The 19,682-nt window shown below is 42.0% G+C and overlaps 1 protein-coding gene across 7 annotated transcripts in view; it reads left to right on the top strand.

Moving 5' to 3' along the window:
* lrch1 (leucine-rich repeats and calponin homology (CH) domain containing 1) overlaps positions 1-19,682 on the top strand; it is a 137,368-nt gene that overhangs the window by 89,803 nt on the left and 27,883 nt on the right. For 3 of the 7 annotated variants that reach the window (XM_051403234.1, XM_051403231.1, XM_051403237.1), the window contains exons 11-16: positions 225-311; positions 1,243-1,320; positions 1,947-1,983; positions 2,805-2,921; positions 5,398-5,470; positions 6,830-6,952. In XM_051403234.1, the coding sequence (XP_051259194.1) occupies positions 225-311; positions 1,243-1,320; positions 1,947-1,983; positions 2,805-2,921; positions 5,398-5,470; positions 6,830-6,952 (515 nt within the window). The remainder of the gene's footprint in view (positions 1-224; positions 312-1,242; positions 1,321-1,946; positions 1,984-2,804; positions 2,922-5,397; positions 5,471-6,829; positions 6,953-19,682) is intronic. The other 4 variants (XM_051403238.1, XM_051403233.1, XM_051403232.1 and 1 more) reach the window with 3 other exon arrangements.

Here is a 19,682-nt window from a genome sequence, read left to right as displayed (position 1 = left end):
GTACAGAAAATACAGTTTCAACATTTCATACAAATAAAATTAGTATTAATGTGTATTTAATGTTCTATAGTTTCCATTGTATCAACACTGTATTGTATTGGTTGAGAACATTCAGGGAGTCATGGATTAATGACAAGTGTGCCTCACATGTAACTTTCACAATAATCTCCCCTGTGAGTGCAGCATATCTGCATTACTCATAATTTGTGTCTTTGGGGTTCCAGGTCAAAGGTCACAGGGGGCACAGAGCTCCACATTGACATGATCAACCAGTTGAAGGAGGCTGTGGAGCTGCTGCAGGACCCCAGCAGGTGAGAACCAGCACAGCACCTGAGGATCACAGAGTGGAGTTCAGTTAGAGCAGCTTTTGGTCTGAGTGTCACAGTACCAAAACTGTGCTATTTGACATTTTTATGTTTCTTGTCTCATGCAACAATTAGAATGTTATCTTACTGCTAAAACTAGTAGTAGAAACAAAATCCAGTATAAACTAAATATATTGTATATTAATTTTCATAACAAATAGCATTTTGTACTTAACACTTAAGAATAAAAACAGTCAGTGAAGACTTCCACCAAAGTTTTTCTTGAAAACTTATTACATTAAACTTTTTACACATAATCATTTTCAGCACGTCAGCTTGTTCTCCTTGAGGCCCAGTGGAAATGGGTAAAAAAAAAATGCCCCTATTTCGCAGTGCTAAGGAATCCTTAAAAAAATTGTGGATTCATACCAGCACATGTCACTTGCTACGTGGCACATGTCACTTGCTACGTGGCATCACATTTAATCAAAATCTGTAGGCAGGTTTTAAAGCTGTTTTTAAAGCTTTTTAAACTTTTTGTCATACATGAGACAGATAATCTGTGAAAAAATCAGGTTCCTCTGGCCCCTCCTAGTCCCCCTAATGGTACTGTGGCTGAATGAAAACAACTAATCAAAACCGATAAAGATAGTGTAAGTCTGATTCCCATTTTACAACCTGGGAATGAGACTCAGCTATTTTTCTTATACTACTGTCAGGATACAGTAAATGTTTTAGGAAATAGGACAGTTATTTATAAAAGTTACCTGCTGCAGCTTTAAGCTAACACACTGCCAGAGGGAATATAAAAAAAAATAAAAAATCTCCCTTGTCAAATGACTTGTTTTGTTTTTTAGCCCCACCAAGCACACAAGAACTGTAGATAATCAAAGAAAGAAGAGAATCTAATTCATAATGTGGTTGTTCTGTGTATCAGAGTGAATACAGAGCAGGACGATCCGTCTGGAGTCCAGCTCTACCCAGTGGAAATGGTCACAGTGGAAGAGTCACTTAAGTAAGCAAGTTTCTGTCTTCTCACCCCAACTGGTCGAGACAGACGACCACCCACCTAGAGCCGAAGGATCTGTCCTAGGTTTCTGCCTTTTAACAGGCAGTTTTTCCTTGCCCTTGTCGCCAAGTGCTTGCTCATGGTGGTACTGTTGGGTCTCTGTAATTAATGTTTTAAAGAGTTCGGTCTAGACCTGCTCTATTTGAAAAGTGTCCTGAGATAACTTCTGTTATGAATTGGCGCTATACAAATAAAATTGAATTGAATTGAATTGAAAAAATTCTGTCTGTGTGTGAGAAATAAATAATACTGTGGTCGTGGGAAATACTAATTTCTGTTTACCAGGCAGCAGTCTAGTAAAATATGGGGACATGTCAACCCTAGTTCTGGTCAACAGTTTAACCACTGTTCTAAATCAGTTCTAAAGGTGTGTTGAATTGAATGTAACCATAGCAACAGGGCTTCTGTTTCAGGCGTACAGCTTTGCCTTGTGAAGTTTAAGATTTAAGATGTAAGATTTACTTCACCTCTCCAGCTACCAGTCCACACTTTATACTGTGGTCTGTGGGACTTGAACCACTGGTTCTGTGGTCTGCAAAGTTAATCTTAAGCTTTCTTTTTCTTTTCTTTAGTGGGCAGGACAGTGATGACGGCTTCACCACACAAAAGGTACACAACTTTAGAACTTCTCTTACTTTTAGTCGAGACACCACTAAACAATAAGCTGTCATCAGCATGGCTATTTTAATTTACCCCTTAGTCCCACCCCTACTTACTCTGTGCTACAATACCAGTTGAGCAAGCATTAGTCAGAACCTTTCTCCTTTCCTGTACTTAAATATGTATGTTCTAGGCTCATCTATGTTGATAAGACAGGGGTAGGACTTAGCAACGGGTCAGTTGCTTTTAGCATGACTTGGTAAGAAACCCCCCCCCTCCCCGTGGCAGCAAACCAAACACAACAAACAACCACAACACTGCAACCCAAGCTCATCCTCGCTTCTCATCGCCGACTAAAGTAACGCAACCAGTCTCATACACCTAAAAATAAAACTTTTCACAACAAACCCACAAGACTTTTGAGCACTTGTAGCACTCCCTGGCTGGTTTGTTGTGGTCCTTGTGATCAGGTCCTTGAGCATACAGTCATAAATATTATGGGAGATTAGCTGTGACCAAAGGCATTATCCCCTCCAGGCTTATGCCTGCCAGAGATAACAAGTATCTGCAATCATTGCTGTTGATTATAGCCTCTATTTTGTACAACCACTGGGGGGTGCTGAAGGTGAACATTTTGAAAACCTTCACAGAGGCTGTAAATCTAACAGCTGTGTGTGTATATATATATATATATATATATATATGTGTGTGATAGAGATCAAGTAGTCCCTAAACAATTTTGTGTGTTTGTCCATAGAAATATAAAGCCTATAAGTATATAAGTAATAGCAAGTATTTAAGGTCATTTAAACGTTTGATGCGTTCTGTAGCAGCACACGAAGGAAGGTGGCTATGAGTTCCAGAAGAAGAGACAGATGATTCTAGAGAAGGCCAAGTTTGAGGCCCAGCTTGCATGCCGGGAGTATGAATGGCATATGTCAATCAAGGTAAACCTAGCACCAGACCATGGATGTCTCGTCCCTCAGAGCGAACGCACCAAACTGTCCTCAGTTGTGTTCCTTAGTAAACTGACGGGCTTGTGTGTCTGTTTGCTGTGTGAACAGGGTGGGAACATGTTTATTTACTGTGTGCATCACGTCCCAATGTACCACCATTCACTCTAAAGTCATTCAACAAATACGGTTAAATAAAGCGTTTGCGGAAATAGTTACAACACGTAGCTCTGTTTAAAACCACACATTTTTGTTTATACATTTCTGTTTGTGTACAAGTTAAACAAGTTATGGCATCTTAATTAGTGAGTAGATGTATGGGTAGGTGATGTTCTAACTTCTCCCTCTGCTTCCAGTCGTTATGCTAAGCTAGGCTAACCATTTCCTGGCCACAGCTTTGTACTTAACTCACAGACATGAGATATAATAAATATATTGTGTAATAAAAGAAAGCAAATAAGCCGATGAACCAACCCTTCGCATAGCAGTAAACATTACAGCTTAAACTTCAGTCATCAGTGATTTACAGAAACAAGAGAGAGAGAGTGTTAGGTTAAAAAACCACAGGAACAAGACTGCTTTGTTTGAAGAATGTCTCCCCAGATGGGTCTAACAATGTTCTGAATTAAAAGAATGAACACACATACAAACTGTATCAGCCTCTAGGAAAAAACCCACAAAATGAGCAACACACACTTGGTCAAGGACCTGAACTTGCTGACTTGTTATGACTTATAAACAGTCCTTTAGAATCATTTTTGACTTTGGTTAGTTTTGGATGACAGGCTGGCCTCGAAGTTACAAAACCATTCTGCTCTGTTGAAGACACTGAATCCTTATCAGCTACCTGGTATTAACCCATGATCTGTGTCTGGATTCATTATCTGAGTGTGCAGGCCTTTTCATTTCCTCCTAGTATTAACAAGCACACTCGTTATCTCCATTCTAACTGCATTGTGATTAAATGAAAATGGCCACTTCAGTGATTGGCTGTGGAGATGGTATGTTCTCATCAACTCCTAATGATGAGGAGTTTTGGACCAGTATACAACTGATTTTCCAACAATTTTCAGGATTTATATACTTAATTTAGAGTTTTGCCTGTTGAAAAGTCAGTTTCAGAACAGGACACCATAGTGGACACCTACTTAGTGATATTGTGTATCGTGAGACTTGCTCATGGTGGTACTGTTGGGCCTCTGTAAATAATGTTATAAAGAGTTCGGTCTAGACCTGCTCTATTTGAAAAGTGTCCTGAGATAACTTCTGTTATGAATTGGCGCTATACAAATAAAATTGAATTGAATTGAATTGAATTGAATTGAGAGTAACTTTCACTTCAAAATAGAGCTCATATCCCCACTATAGTGACTGTTGAGCATATATTTGGTAAATATATATATGTTAGTATATTATATATGTGTTTCCACATGTTCTTATTACATTCAAGTTATGTGGTTATATTGTGTTTGTTGCTGCTAGCACCTTTAATCTCATGTCATATTACATTGAATTTAATACAATACTGATATGAGGGGGTCAGTTGTATATAACGGGTGGTCATCAGCATAAAGGGATAGTTTGTGTTCACAATTTGCTTTCAGCAATGGAGGGGTTGGAACTCATGGCAACGGCTAATGGCGAGAAGGCGAGAGCAAAGAGCAAGCTTGGACATCATGGCTGACTAACTCGATTAGGAGGAAGTTAGAGAGAACATCATTTGTTAGGATAGATGTCAGTAACATCTTTAAAAAGGCTTTAAAATACTCTATTGGGAAGCCATTTGGTCCAGGTGCTTTATCATTCTGTTGAGAATTAATGTTTTGGAGCTCTTCCTTTGCTGATAAGTTACAACCAGTGTTAATCACAGTGAAGACAGGTGACCCAAAGAGAGCTGGAGCTTGTTTCGTGATACAGGTCCCCGGCTGATATCAATGCGAGCAAGACCCCATCCAGCTGTGGTCTCACCAATCTAATTTCATTCTCATATCAATGCATTCTGCAGGCATTTACACATGTATTAACATAAAATGCAGATACAGATCAGATATTAATACATGTGGAAATAGGGTCCCTGTGAAGGGGGAGAGATAATAAAAGATCCCCCTGCAAAATATTTTTTAACAAGCCTTGATCACCACTTAAATTCTGTTAAATTCAAGAGTCTCTTAAAGAATGCTGACACTGAATCAGTTTTTGTCTGCTGGTTGCATACGTCGACAGAGGAGGGAGAGATAGAATGGCAGGCTGCTACCTTCAAGCCAATGCGGAGATTACCCTTAGGTCACTGAACTCCTGTTTAAACTTTTTGTGTTCATTTTCTCTCTGTCATTTGTAAGTCTGTGTGTCTTTACAAAGTGCTCTGACATGAAGCACAGGACAGATCCACAATCTGTTTAATAATTTATATGTTCATTGTTATTAAATATGAAACTACTTCACCATGTTGTTTCCATTTCTGCCACTGCAGCGAGATGACAGATCTCCAGCCAGTGGACCTCCATCCTTCTCCAGCCCGGTGTTTGGACTGAAGCCCCGATCAGGTGTGTTAAGAGGGTGGGTCAGACACGTGGGCTTCCAGATCCCCAGCTTTATTCACGGCCTTTTTTTTAACAGTGTGATTGTGAAAACAGTTTCTACTCATCTACGTGATCATACTGATGTGGTGTACATCAAATATGGTTGCTCAGAAAAATACAGTCTGTTGCAGTTTTTCCAAAGAATTTGCACTGTCAGTAGCTCTGGCCGAATTGAAACCACCACTCATAGCAGCATGTTATCGCAATGACCTGACTAATGTCGGGGAGTTTTAAAAATGTATATAGACAAGATGTCTCCTCCTTCACTGTAAAGTCCATTCTCAGTGGATGTGCACTGGTGGCTTCAAGTTTCTACATCACGCTTGTATTTATGTATGTATTATAGATGTGATATAATACACAAACAGATTTTCTATGACCACAGAGAAACTTTCCACTTTCAGCAGATGAATGTGAAAACATCCTTCTAGTGTCAAACTCTGCACAGACAGCATTCAGACAGCACACTGTGGGAACAACAACAAACACTGATTTCTGACTCAAGGGGGACTTATATCATGAATATTTAATGTTACTGTTACTTTGCCACTAGGAATAAGTGACTATAATAGTGTATTTGCATTTTCAACAGAGTTCCTGTAACAGCTTTTATGAATGTGTACCTGAAAAGTGTTTCCGTGTAATGGCGATCCAGGACTGTGATATGAACATATCCTTTCTGGATCAGGACTGTTCTTTATTAAATTCGGAATGAGCCCAAACTGAAGCAGCAGCGGCGTTGAATGCAGCTTCATGGTCACTGCTTATCTGCTGTTTGTAGAATTGTGGCAAACTTAGTCCCATACTTTTATAGAGTAAGCAGCCATCCAGCCTTTGTTTGCTAACTCCTAATGAAGCTAACATGATGCTAACAGCATGTCCAGGTGATCTGTATTGTGAAATGCCACTAATCTTGATTTTTGTTTTTGTGCTGTTTTGTGTTATGTGTTGTCATCTCTCGGTTTTCCCCCTTTTCACATTTTCCCTTTTCTGATTTATCTGTTTGTTTGTTTGTTTTGATTCCTTTCATTTCTCCTCTCGCTGATCTGCTGCATGACTTTTGATGTTAAAATCATGAACTCATCTGATCTTACCTGCCTGCATTTGTGTCTCTTGTATCAATAACTGCCTCCCATTGATTGCCTGTCTTTATTCCCTGCCAACCAATCTTTCCGGAACTTTTCCTGGTGACATTGGTGTTTTCGGGGGGGGGTGTTTATCGTGGAATGAACTTTCTGTACTTTGATTCACCATGGTTCCCCACCTTCCTGCACTACACACACCACGCCCACTTCTCTGACCACTCCCACCTCCTGGTTGTAGCCCCGCCCTCACTGCCCTGCTCGCCCCCTCCTTCCTGTCTTGACCCCTCCCTCCTCTCACAGGCCTCATTCCTCCATAGAGATACACCTCGTAGCCATGACGTCGGAGGCATGCACAGCCGTGGTAGGTCCCGCCTCTTTCAACTAACCAGGCTCAGAGGATTACACTCACACACCTAGACTTTTTCTTTCTGTTTTCCGCACAGAGGGATTCACAAATGTATTTTTGTGATTTATATATAAATGACTCTCTCCACCAAAATATAACTCAACTAAACAACAATAATTTGTGAATCCTTAATTTTCGAATATTCGGACCCATCTGATTCTCTATTCCACCAAGGGTTTGTTTTATCTGCAAAGCAAAAGAAAGATTGGTGTTTTTTACTTGAGTTAGAGCTCCAATCAAGAAACTCACCAGAAGCATTCAAATTATCCACTGCTCAATGACTTTTCTCTTTAAAATAGTAGTAGTACATGAGACATAATCAGTGAAAAAATCTGGTTCCCCTGACTCCTCTTAGTGCTCCTAATGGCATTTACAAGAATCCATCGGGCCTGAACAAAAACAACCATTTGTACATTTGACGTACATTGATTTTTTTATTTGGCCCATGTTAACATGAGAGGGGGCAGAGTTTATGACCTATACTGCAGTCAGCCACCAGGGGGCAATTGAGATGGGGAGCTTTCAGGTCGTCCATCTTTATATATGTCAATGGTTGACACATGTACATCATGCTGATGAACTAGCATCAACTTGGTAACAAGTTTGCTAAATATGAAATGCCAAATTTCAGCATGTAACATTATGATGCTGAAGTTAGTGTGAGTCTAAGACAAATCATGCAACAATCATAAGCAGACACAATGTTTTGAGATGTCTTTAATTGCCTTTTCATTTAGGTCATGGCACAGTGGCATCCTCAGGACAAACTTTTTTTACATTTTGTAAACTAGGGCTGCAACTAACAACTAATTTGATAATCGATTAATCTGTCGATTATTACTTCAATTAATCGATTATTAATCGGATAAAAAGACAAAAACTAAATTTCTATACTTTCCAGTATTTTATTCAAAAAACAGCGTACTGGTCTTCTTGTTCCATGTTCTTTCAAACAAATAAAACAAAGCAAATGTTACAAAAATTGTTTTTTTATAAATTTTTTTTTACATTTTTCCTCAACACAAAAACCTTTTAAAGTCTTCCATTTAAAAAGGAGCCAAATGAATTGAACAAACAAACATAAAATAAATAATAATAAAATGTATAAAGTTCACTTCAGTTTGTAGCTGAACGGTTTCTGATTCAGATTTCTGAACTGTTCTTCAGCTAAATCACCTCCCTTTTCTAAACTGAAGACTTGAACAGGTTTTTGTTTTAAGAACAAATGGAAAGGCCTGCTATGTGAAATTTGTCAAAACATATATAAATTGTGTTTTTGTTGATAACTGTTAAAAACCGTTCAGCTACTAACTGAAGTGCACTTTATACATTTTGTTATTATTATTATTCATTTTATGTTTGTTTGTTAAATTCATTCACCAAAAATAAAACGGAAATGTAACTAATCAGATCAGAACTGGATCAGATATTGTTCAAGTTTCTGTTGTGAAGTAATAAAGGATTCATTTTAGACTGCCTCTGAATAATAGCAAGATATATTCCAGCAACTCCATAACGTTAGTTATACTAAAGTGTCTCTCCAACCTAAATAGATTTAAATAGCTTTATTGGTGGCCCGGCTACATTGATCCATTATGAAACGGACTGGATATATTTCTGTCTGTTACGTTTATTTTGAAATTGGTAACCTTGCGTTTTCTCCATCAAAACAGAGTCAAATCTGCTGGAGACCAACACATTATCAGCCCCGAGTTGCAACAAAGGGATACTCAAACAAAAGAGCTGGCGTGCTGAACTCGTGCATGCCTATTGCGACCCAAAACAACACAACAAATGAAGTCGTCGCACTCTTTCAAAGGTTTACTCCAGGCAAGGTAGATGGCGTCGTCATGTTAGCTGCACACGGCATGGCATTGGCTGGCTTGGTGCCACCACCAGAGACGTTGCCGCAGCGCATGCGGTGCATCCAGCGCATGCGCATAAGGTAGTTCCAACGAATCGATGACTAAATTAATCGTCAACAATTTTTATAATCGATTTAATCGATTAGTTGTTGCAGCCCTATTGTAAACATCGACAGGATAGTAAAGTTGTTCCTCAATTTCTCATCCCTCAAACAATTGTAATAGCAGGTGTATAATGAACACTGCTAGTGTGGTTGTAAATGTTAGTTATTTACCTTTTCGCTCCCCAATGTTATCTGGCACACACCCCAGTGCGTTGCAAGCTTTCCGACACTAGTTAATTTTATGAGTGAGCAAAGGTCTGTCTTTGCTCCAACTGCCATGGTCTTGCTGTTTGCTGTTGCAGCGATAACACATTTCTTTCCCTTTCATTCTCCCTCTGAAACGCTGTGTGTTTCGACATGAGCGGTTATGTATGAGTGTGATAACATTATGATTAATGGTCCATAATGGGTTCTAGCCTCAGGGAGAGTGACATCACCAGGAACTGACACGCTCACATCATCACTGCTACTGACCTAATTAACAACCTATCACCACCCTGTGTGAGTGTGTGTTGTGTGTGTGTGTGTGTGTGTGTGTGTGTGTGTGTGTGTGTGTGTGTGTGTGTGTGTGTGTGTGTGTGTGTGTGTGTGTGTGTGTGTGTGTGTGTGTGTGTGTGTGTGTGTGTGTGTGTGTTGTGACGTACATATGTGTGTAGTATCAGGAACACCATCAGTGTTTTTAAGCTTGTGGTCACTCGCCATTATTTGTGCGTACCTGGTGTGTGTGTGTGTGTGTGTGTGTGTTCAGCCTCTCAGCCCAGTAAACAGGCTCCATCTGACATTTATTTATCATTATACAACACAATATTGTACAACAAAATAAACATGCTACACATAGACAAAGATTATTACATTTATATAACAATAACATAAAATAAATTAAAATAAATAAATAAAACAATATATAGAGTTATTTATAGACATATATACATACACGTTTACAGCCAGGAAATAATTCTGTAGGTCATATTTTGAATTTGCGTCTGAAATGTATGAAATGTTTCATCTTCACATAAAAGAAACTGCACCCATCCACTTGATGAGTATGTTGATGGAGCAGGTCTCTTGAAGATGTGGGCACAACAGTCTCTGATTTCCTGTTGTTTGGTCAGCCTGAGTTCCATTTCGTCAAAAACCAGACATTAGCCAGGAGCAGCCTTAAGTCCAAGCTGGACCAGCATGCCAGCAGCCAATCCTGCTCTCTTCCTCTCCTCCTGGGGTAAAAGCACCCACTGTGGTGGACTGGTTCCATCCAGTTGATCTGGCTCGGTGGGTAGCCCACGCTTCTTTTTCTGATGACTGTAGACCATTTCTGTCACAGGTGATACATGTTTCAGAAAAAAAGCCAAAAACAGATAAGGAGTTGGAACAATTTTGGTTTAGCCTTTAAAAATCAAACCCAATCAGACATCATTCAATGATGTAAAAATAAAGCTGAAAAATACCCAGATCAAAACAGAAATATAGCAAGTTCAAAGGAGCTACTGGCCGCTGCATATATATGTGTTATCCCTCAAACTAAAGAGGGGAGAAATAATCATATTAGATGTGTGTCTCTTGCGCGAGCTTTACTCGAATGAGAAAAGACCGCGAATTCTCCAGGTATGTGGGCGGAGACTAAAGCAATCGATCTCAGAGTGCAGGACTGAGACCAGACTGACACCAGTCTGTAGATCACAGGTTAAGATTGGAAATACTTTAAATATTAGAATTTTAACACGTTAGAATTAAATAACAATGAAAAATAAACACTTAATAAATTTAATAAACATTCAGCTTTCCTTTACCCCACAACAGTCTAAAGCGTATCAATTCCCAACTTGTCACACTCTCCCCTACAAAATAAATATTGTCTCTACATTAAATCAATCAAACAATGAGAACTTGACACTGGAAATCCTCTTCTGTGAGATAATACGTAGGTCACAGTTCAAATTCGTCAGGTCATTCTAATACGTCAACAATCCATATTCACAGTCCCAATCTGTTGACTGGCTGCTGTATAAACAGTCCATAAAGTGCACATATTAATCAACATTGCATCAGTTTCAATGATCTGTGCAGTCTGCAAACAGTCCATGAAAACCGTCCATGAAACAGTCCATAAGTAGTTCATGGTTCTAGTCCAGCATGTCACCTCTGTAAACTCAGGTTTGCTGGGGTCCATACATACAGGGTGGCTGAAAGTAGTATGGCTGCAAGGGTGGCCACCATGGTACCAGTCCTGGTGCAGGATAGAAAGGTAGCTGCGGCTGTGGCTGGATGCTATGACAGGACGGGATACCCAGCTGATCGTAGGTGATGCGTCGTGGCGGGTGTCTTTCTCTCTGTGGTAGCTGATAGGTCAGTTCCTCAGGTTCAGCAACACTTGATGCAGGAGAGGCATCTCGAGAATCAGACGGATTCTCACCAGGTAAGTTCATCTCCTCAGCCTCAGGCAGGTTTTCAAGTGTGATGAGCTCCTCCAACTGATCACCAATGAGAGGCTGTGCTGGGATGGCAACAGGGACTGCTACTACAGCTGGCTGTGTCACTGGTTCAGGCTCATGTCCAGACTGTCTCTCATTAGTTACTGCTGGCGGTGTGCAGACCAGAATTGGCTCATAATGGAAGTCATATTCATCTCCACTGTCTTCATCAAACTCTGCAGGCTGTGACACAGACTCATGCCGTCTTTTCTGTTTACTTTTGTCATTTTTAGTTACTTCTGGTTGTGTCCCAAAAGGTAAGTGGTGACAGGACATGAGCAGGTTTCTATGCAGGACCCTGGAACGTCCATTACCCTTTTCTGGTCTCACTTAATAAATTGGCAGATCAGATCCCAACTGTCTCACTACTGTGTGGACTGTGTTTTCCAAGTAGTCGCGGAGTTTACCTGGTCCTCCCCTTGGTGTCAGGTTTTTTATCAGGACCCACTCACCTGGCTGTAGCACTGAACTCCTTACTTTAGTATCATAATACCTTTTACTCCTTTCAGCAGCTTTCTGAGCATTCTCATTTGCAATGGCGTATGCTTCCTCCATGCCTCGTTTCCATCTCTCCACATAGTCTGGCTGACTGGAACTTGACTCTGTGTACAGTCCAAACAGCATATCAACAGGAAGCCTAGGTGATCTCCCGAACAGAAGATAGAAGGGTGAGTAACCTGTCACTTCACAACGGGTACAGTTATAGGTATACACAAGTTTGTTCGGGGACTCTTTCCAGTTCGATTTCTGTGTTTCAGTCAGTGTTTTGAGCATTTGCAACAATATTCTGTTCATACGTTCCACTTGACCATTTCCCATCGGGTGATACGGTGTTGTTCTGGACCCAGCCATGCCACTGAGTTGAACAACTGAGTGAACAACTGATTTTCAAACTCTCTCCCTTGGTCATGGTGAATGCGGGAGGGAAACCCAAACTTGAGAGCAAAGTCATTGAAGATGAGGTTTGCAGCAGTTTTTCCTGACTTTGATGTGGTGGCATACGCTTGCACAAAACAGGTGAAATGGTCTGGTCCACAATGACAAGGATGTACTCGTATCCCCCTTTGCAGCGGTCGAGATGGAGAAAGTCAATACATACTAATTCAAATGGCTGTGTTGTCACAATGTTTGTCAAGGGAGCTCTAACTTCATTCAATTCAATTCAATTTTATTTGTATAGCGCCAATTCATAACAGAAGTTATCTCAGGACACTTTTCAAATAGACTAGGTCTAGACCAAACTCTTTAAAACATTATTTACAGAGACCCAACAGTACCACCATGAGCAAGCACTTGGCGACAAGGGCAAGGAAAAACTGCCTGTTAAAAGGCAGAAACCTAGGACAGATCCTTCGGCTCTAGGTGGGTGGTCGTCTGCCTCGACCAGTTGGGGTGAAAGAGAGAGAGAAAGAGAGAGACAGAGAGAGAGAGAGAGAGACAGACAGACAGACAGACAGACAGACAGACAGACAGGTGCACAGCAACAACAGTATTGGCAATGGCAATCTAGCAGGACCATGGCAGGAGGCTCCACCAGGATTAATAAGAACCTGCGAGACGAGAAAGCACAAGAACTCCGGGGAAGAAGTGAAATTAGTAGCATGCATTAATGGAACATGAATGAGTGCAGAAAGAGAGAGGAAGAGAGGAGCTCAGTGCACCATGGGAAATCCCCCGATAGTCTAGGCCTATAGCAGCATAACTAAGGGATGGTTCAGGACTCACCTGATCCAGCCCTAACTATAAGCTTTATCAAAGAGGAATGTCTTAAGCCTACTCTTAAATGTGGTGAGGGTGTCTGCCTCCCGAACCACAACTGGAAGCTGGTTCCACAGGAGAGGAGCTTGGTAACTGAAGGCTCTGGCTCCTGTTCTACTTTTAGAGACTATAGGAACCACAAGTAGCCCAGCATTCAGAGAACGTAGTGTTCTAGAGGGGTAATAGGGTACTATGAGCTCTTTAAGATATGACATCATGGCATGGCTTTTTCTGCTTGAGACAGGTGCAAGCTTTAGTAACATAGTGCTCAATGTCAGACTGCATATAGGGCCAGAAGAAGCGTTCACGTACTAGAGATACTGTGCGGTCAGCACCTTGGTGTCCCATGTTATTGTGCAGCTCCTCCAGCACTTTTCCTTTGTACTGTTCTGGCAGGACCAACTGTTTGTGGGCTTTGGTTTTCCTGTACATAATACCATCACTCTCTAGCACGGGATGGATGCATGGGTCAGATCTTTGTGCGTCTTTTAGCTCATCTTTTGGTATGGGACTGACTGATGCAGTGGTTACCTCGCTTTCGGCAGAGACTGACATACATACTGCTGAAAACGGCAGGGTTGTTTCTTGAACCTCAACTGCTTGGATTGTGGCAGCGATAACGTCAGGTGGCAATTCTTGAGAACATTCTCTCATTAGTGACTCTGCATCAAGCGACATCCTTGACAAAGCATCTGCATCACTGTTCTCTTTCCCTGGTCTGTACTTTATTGTAAAGTGAAAATCAGCCAATTCTGCAACCCACCTGGAAGTGGTTGCGTTCACCTGTGCAGTAGACAGGATATAGGTGAGTGGGTTATTATCACTATACACAGTGAAGGTCGGAGCATAGTATAAATAATCCCGAAACTTGTCAGTGACTGCCCATTTTAAAGCAAGAAACTCTAACTTGCCTGAATGGTAGTGGTAATTCTTCTCAGCTGCTGTCAACGAGCGGGAGCCATAGGCAATGACTCTCAGTTTGCCATCTTGTGTGGGTGGCTGAAAGGCGCTATACAAGTACAGGTCCATTTACCATTTGTTTCTGATACAGTACTGCTCCCAAGCCTTGATGTGATGCATCAGTGTGTACTATGAACGGCTAAGTGAAATCAGGGAACCCTAACACTGGTGGATGGAGCAAACAGTCAATCAGCTGTTCAAGTGCCTGTTGGTGCTGGTCAGTCCAATTGATTGGCTTGTTTGAGGGCACAACATGACTAATTTTCTTTGTTTTTGGTTTTCTTGTGTTTTCAGGGACCTCATTTGAATCTGCCTTCAGTAGGCCGTACAGGCAGCTGGCCTTTCTGGAGAAGTCTTTAATATACTGCCTGTAGTAGGTAAGTGGACCAAGCATTTTTCTGAGCTGGCCCACATTCTGTGGTCTGATGTCTTTCAAGGCCCTAACTGCTTCAAAATCGGCTGGGTCGACTCTGCTGCCCTCTGCAGAGACTATTCTGCCCAAATAACGGACTTCAGGTTTAAAGAGGGCACACTTACTTGGTTTGAGTTTGATGCCATACTCTCTGAGACGTTTCAACACTTTTCGCACATCATCCACATGTTTGACGAAACTTTTGCTGAAAACCAGTGTGTCGTCCAGATAAGGAATACAGACGTCATCCGGGAGCCCTTCCAAACATTCCTCCATACAACGTTGGAAAGCAGCAGGGGCGTTCATGAGGCCGAAAGGGATGCGTATCCACTCATAAAGTCCCCATGGGGTAACAAAAGCTGTCATTGTTCTGCTTTCTTCAGCAATAAATCCCTGGTGGTAAGCCTTCCCCTGGTCCAGGAGAGAGAACCAGGAATTACCACCCAGACTGTCCATGATGTCTTGGACCCGAGGGATGGGCTGGCGGTCAGGATGAGTCTTCCTGTTCAGGTCTCTGTAATCGATACACACGCGAAGGGTGCCATCCTTTTTCCTCACACACACAACAGGTGAAGAATATGACAAGTTTGACTTCCTGACCCAGCCCTGTGCTATTAGGTCGTGGAGGTAACCTTTCATTTCCTGGTACAGTGGCTTAGGTACTGACAGGTATGTGCGTTTGACTGGTTCTGGATCTTTAAGAAAGATGGTCATTCGCAGTCTTTCAATACAGCCAATATCATTGTCTGATCTTGAGAAGGAATGACACTCTTCTCTAAGCATCTGTTTAACTACCTGTCTCTGCTCTTCATTCAAGTGACTTACATCTACAGGTGGATCCCACTGTTCACTAGCATTACACGGGGTCTGGATGCTGGTGTGGTTCACTGTAGCTGAGGTTGAAGTTTTTTTTAAAATCTGGGCAGGTAACACAGTCATGATGGTTTGTACTGTACCAATTATTGTGCGTCCTGGCAAAACAATATCATGGTCAGCTGGGTTAGCAACATCAACTGTGATGACTGGGAAAGCACCTTTCTTGACTCTGACCAGTGTATCATAGAACTCAAGACCCTCTGGCCACTGGGGGTTCATATCTGGCTGAAACAGCATGGTCATGTCATCTTTAAAAGGCCGGGCAGCTTCACGACACTCGATCTGAACACTACTGTGCTTTGGTACTGCAACCATCTCTTTCTTTGTTTTCATTGCATACTCATCTACCTGTTCTGCACTAACAGCCTGTATAAAAGCTCTCACTTTTTTTCCTTGAGACTTGGGAAAGCTTTTCTCACGGCACTGTACTGTTTGGTCTTATCAGTATTTGCCAGGATGTGCTCAATGACATTAAAACCGATGATGGGATGCGACAGGTGAAAGCCTTTCATCACAAGCACTGGAGAGACAGACTTTTGTTTGGTCCATTTCTGAGATGAGCTGGAAGGTTGTCTCAATCCATCCCAGGTAAGGCATTTCAGTTCCATTTGCTGCAATCAATGTCAGATCTTTAGGTGAGTCCAGGAATTCTGAAACGTCTCTCAGTCTTAAACTCGGTAAGTATTCCTCTTTCCACTTTGCATCAATAATTGACACCTGGGACCCTGTGTCCCATAAAATTTGGAGTTGGTGACCATTTAGATAGCATTCAACAAGGCACTGTCTGCCAACTAGTGAAGTGACTTTGTGCAGCTGGCCGACTGGAGCTAAGAGTTGCAAATAATGTGCACTTTTGTCTTTGCAGGGAGATTTTCCATTAGCATTGTCAGTTATCAGGTGAGTAGATTTCCTTTTATGTTTATGTTCAATGTTGTTTTTGACATGCTCTGGAACAATACAGTGTCTTTTTACAGGATGAGCATTTCTTCAGTTTCTTTGGTGAGGCTTCCTTGCCACAATTTGCACATTTCTGGGACGCTTTACTGGCTACGGTTAACACTCGTCCCTCAGTGGTAACCCCCTGCCATTTAAAGGGGCCTCTCTTGACGGTCTGACTCCTCTGATTTTACATCCAGCTTGGAAATGTTCTCCACTCCCACATCGGTAGCAGCGTGTACAAATTTAATCTGATCTGGTCTGCTGGCAGACAAAGCACCTCCGTGGGACATGAGCAGAGTGGTTGGTGTACAGGTAAGGGGCATACTGGGGCCGTGTTGGAGCTGGTGCTTGGGGCGGGCTCTGGCTGCTATAATACTGCTGCTGGGAAAGTGGCTGGGCATAGGGCTGGGGCTGAAATGTAGGCTGCCGTAGGGTCTCTTTAATCTGGGCGATTTCTGCACTGAGACCCTTAAGAGAAGCAACGCCTGTCTTAAGTTCTGCTAACTCTGCCATCAATTCAGGTGGCACTCTTATATTAGCTTCTTTCACAGCGCACTTTGTAGATGGATGATCTTCTGACTGGACTACACTTGCACTTGTAGCTAGCTGTTGGGTGCTATACTTCTTTTTGTTTCTTCTCTCTGCCTCGTTAGCACAGGCAATGTTTAGCCTCTCTAACAAAAGCTCATCTGAGGTTTCAGTATCTAGCAGGAGGGGCTGCATTTCTATCCTGATGCTGTCATTCCGGAGACCAGTAAGCACTGTGTGTAAACTCATGCGCTGGACTAGAGCTGGGTCATACTTAAGTCCTGATTCTGACTCTTGGGATGCAAATAATACTTTCTGCCTTAGATCTAAAACTCGCATTACAAAGCTCTGAGAGGTCTCCTTGCTATGCTGTGCTTCTGATGCTAGCTGTTTGTAAAGCTCTGTGGCGCTCTTTTCTTGGAAGTGGGAACACAGAATGCATCTCAGTGTGGGAAGAGTCAGGTGAGGTTTTCCCTCCAAATAGCTGCGTTGTTGCGAGCCTGGAGAGATAGCTCTGATTACAGCATCTATAATCTCTATCTCGGGATAACCCCTGTTTAGTCCATTCTCAATCTGATGAGCAAGACTGGAAAATGTCAGCTTATCTCTCTGACCTGGTTCTCCTATTTGTCCGGAAACTTTGAAATTTTTATGCTGAGCACTGGCTAAGGATTGAATGCTCACTGGAGAGCCTGCGGTGGCTTGGTGCAGGGAGTCATTAACAAGGGCATTGACTGTAGTAGTCTGCATCATTCCCAATATTTGTGATTGGCTTGCAAAGCTCAGTTCATCCATTTCTTTCTGTGTCTCTGTCTTCCGAATGTGGTGTTCAACATGTGTCATCTCGCTATCACCACCACCCTTGAACATCTCTGCAATTTTGTCTTTCAGTAGCAACAACTCTGACATACCGTCGTCTTCTAGCTCTGCCACTTCCTCTCTTTCAAGGTGCTTAAGAATGTGAGTCACCAATGAAATGCAGGATTTTCCATTAATATCAGCTCTTTGTGCGCCTGATATGCTCAAAAAGTCACAGATTCCCAGTAAACTGTCTCTAGTTAGGGTCTGCAACACTCCTACTACCTCTTCCTGCAGTTCTTCCAGGGCTGACATGTTGACAGTGCAGGGGCCTTTAACTGCGCAGGAGTTGACACTGAACTGGTGGTTCCTTACTGTCCCTGATGAGCTCTAACTGGCATCAGGTAATGTGTGCTCGACCACCAGTTTCCAGTTCTCCTTGAACAGCTACACTTTCCTCACTGCAGCCTGCCTGGGTGTACATTGGGGATTTAGCTGGTGCAGAATTCAGCGTACAGGCTGTGGACACTGGACATCTGAGCAGCAATCCCAGTGGTGCCTCCAAAATGTTATCCCTCAAACTAAAGAGGGGAGAAATAATCACAAAAGATATTAGATGTGTGTCTCTTGCGCAAGCTTTACTCGAATGAGAAAAGAGCGAAGAGCGCGAATTCTCCAGGTATGTGGGCGGAGACTAAAGCAATCGATCTCAGAGTGCAGGACTGAGACCAGTCTTTAGATCACAGGTTAAGATTGGAAATACTTTAAATATTAGAATTTTAACACGTTAGAATTAAATAACAATGAAAAATAAACACTTCTAATAAATTTAATAAACATTCAGCTTTCCTTTACCGGAAACTCCTCACATCCACTTAATACACAGTGCAGCAACGCTCTCTACAGCATGGCAGGATTCAGTCACACGACTAGTGGGCCTACATGATCACATGACTAGTCACGTGACCTCTCGCTAGCATCCTCCTTGCAACAGTTTAGCAGTGCGTTGTGATGGTAGAGAGAAAATGCAAGCACCTCCAGTCCCTGAAGCTACCGGTACTTCAGATGATTTAGTGCCGAGACGTAGGTCCTATGGGCTTCAGCGTTCAGAGCGCTTAGTGCCTTCAGCGGTAAATATTGAGATATTATTTTTTGCCCATATCGCCCACCCCTAAGTGCTGATGCTTCCATGCAGGGCAGTGTTAGTGAACAGTTCGATGAATATTAAAATAATGTGACCATATGTCATGAAGACCTGGGGCAGATTTTGAAACAATGTGTTGAACTGTGCTCTCCAACGCCATCATCCAAACACCAAATGAGGGATATCTTTTTGAAGAATGGTGTTCATCACTCCAGCAGATTTGAGCATCCATCACAATGAGAACTAAAGGTGGAGGTACCAAGATATTTTATGTTAATTACTCCTTTCATTCATCAGTAAGTACTCATACAATAGTCTCATAGCATAATCTAAGTCCCAATGACCCACATAAATGTTTAGATCACTGCAAACACGTCATGTGCGTTTTTCATTAGGAGTTATTATACAGTGAGGTCTGCACCATCACAGCTAACCAGGACACTCTGCAAATCAAAGTGGGCGAGGTGGCAATTTCAGAACCTTCCAGCCAAAAACAAACAAACCATCTTTAACTATCTGCATGGCTCAGTACTAGTAGGCATGAGAAAATCTTTTTTTTTCATGATTTGGATGAATCGACCCTTTAATAACTACTGCTGAGGTGCTGTGAGCACTGGCTAAAAACAGAGGTGTGAACATGAAGCAGGTTGTTGTTTCGTCTGCTTCAAGCTTTAAAAATACAACATTAAATCACTGCTCAGAGCTCCCTGCACGTTGCATGACCTCAGAAGAATTGAACCTGCCACCAAAAGTGGCAGCACTCAACAGAAACTCATACCTCATAGATCTCCGGACAGAAACCGACAATCCCCACTGTGAGAAAATGTCTGTTT

This window comes from Dicentrarchus labrax, unplaced genomic scaffold, assembly GCF_905237075.1.
Source record: "Dicentrarchus labrax unplaced genomic scaffold, dlabrax2021, whole genome shotgun sequence".
Lineage (NCBI taxonomy): Eukaryota > Metazoa > Chordata > Actinopteri > Moronidae > Dicentrarchus > Dicentrarchus labrax.
The sequence above is the reverse complement of the archived record's forward strand: the minus strand, read 5'-3'. Positions and strand labels throughout refer to the sequence as shown.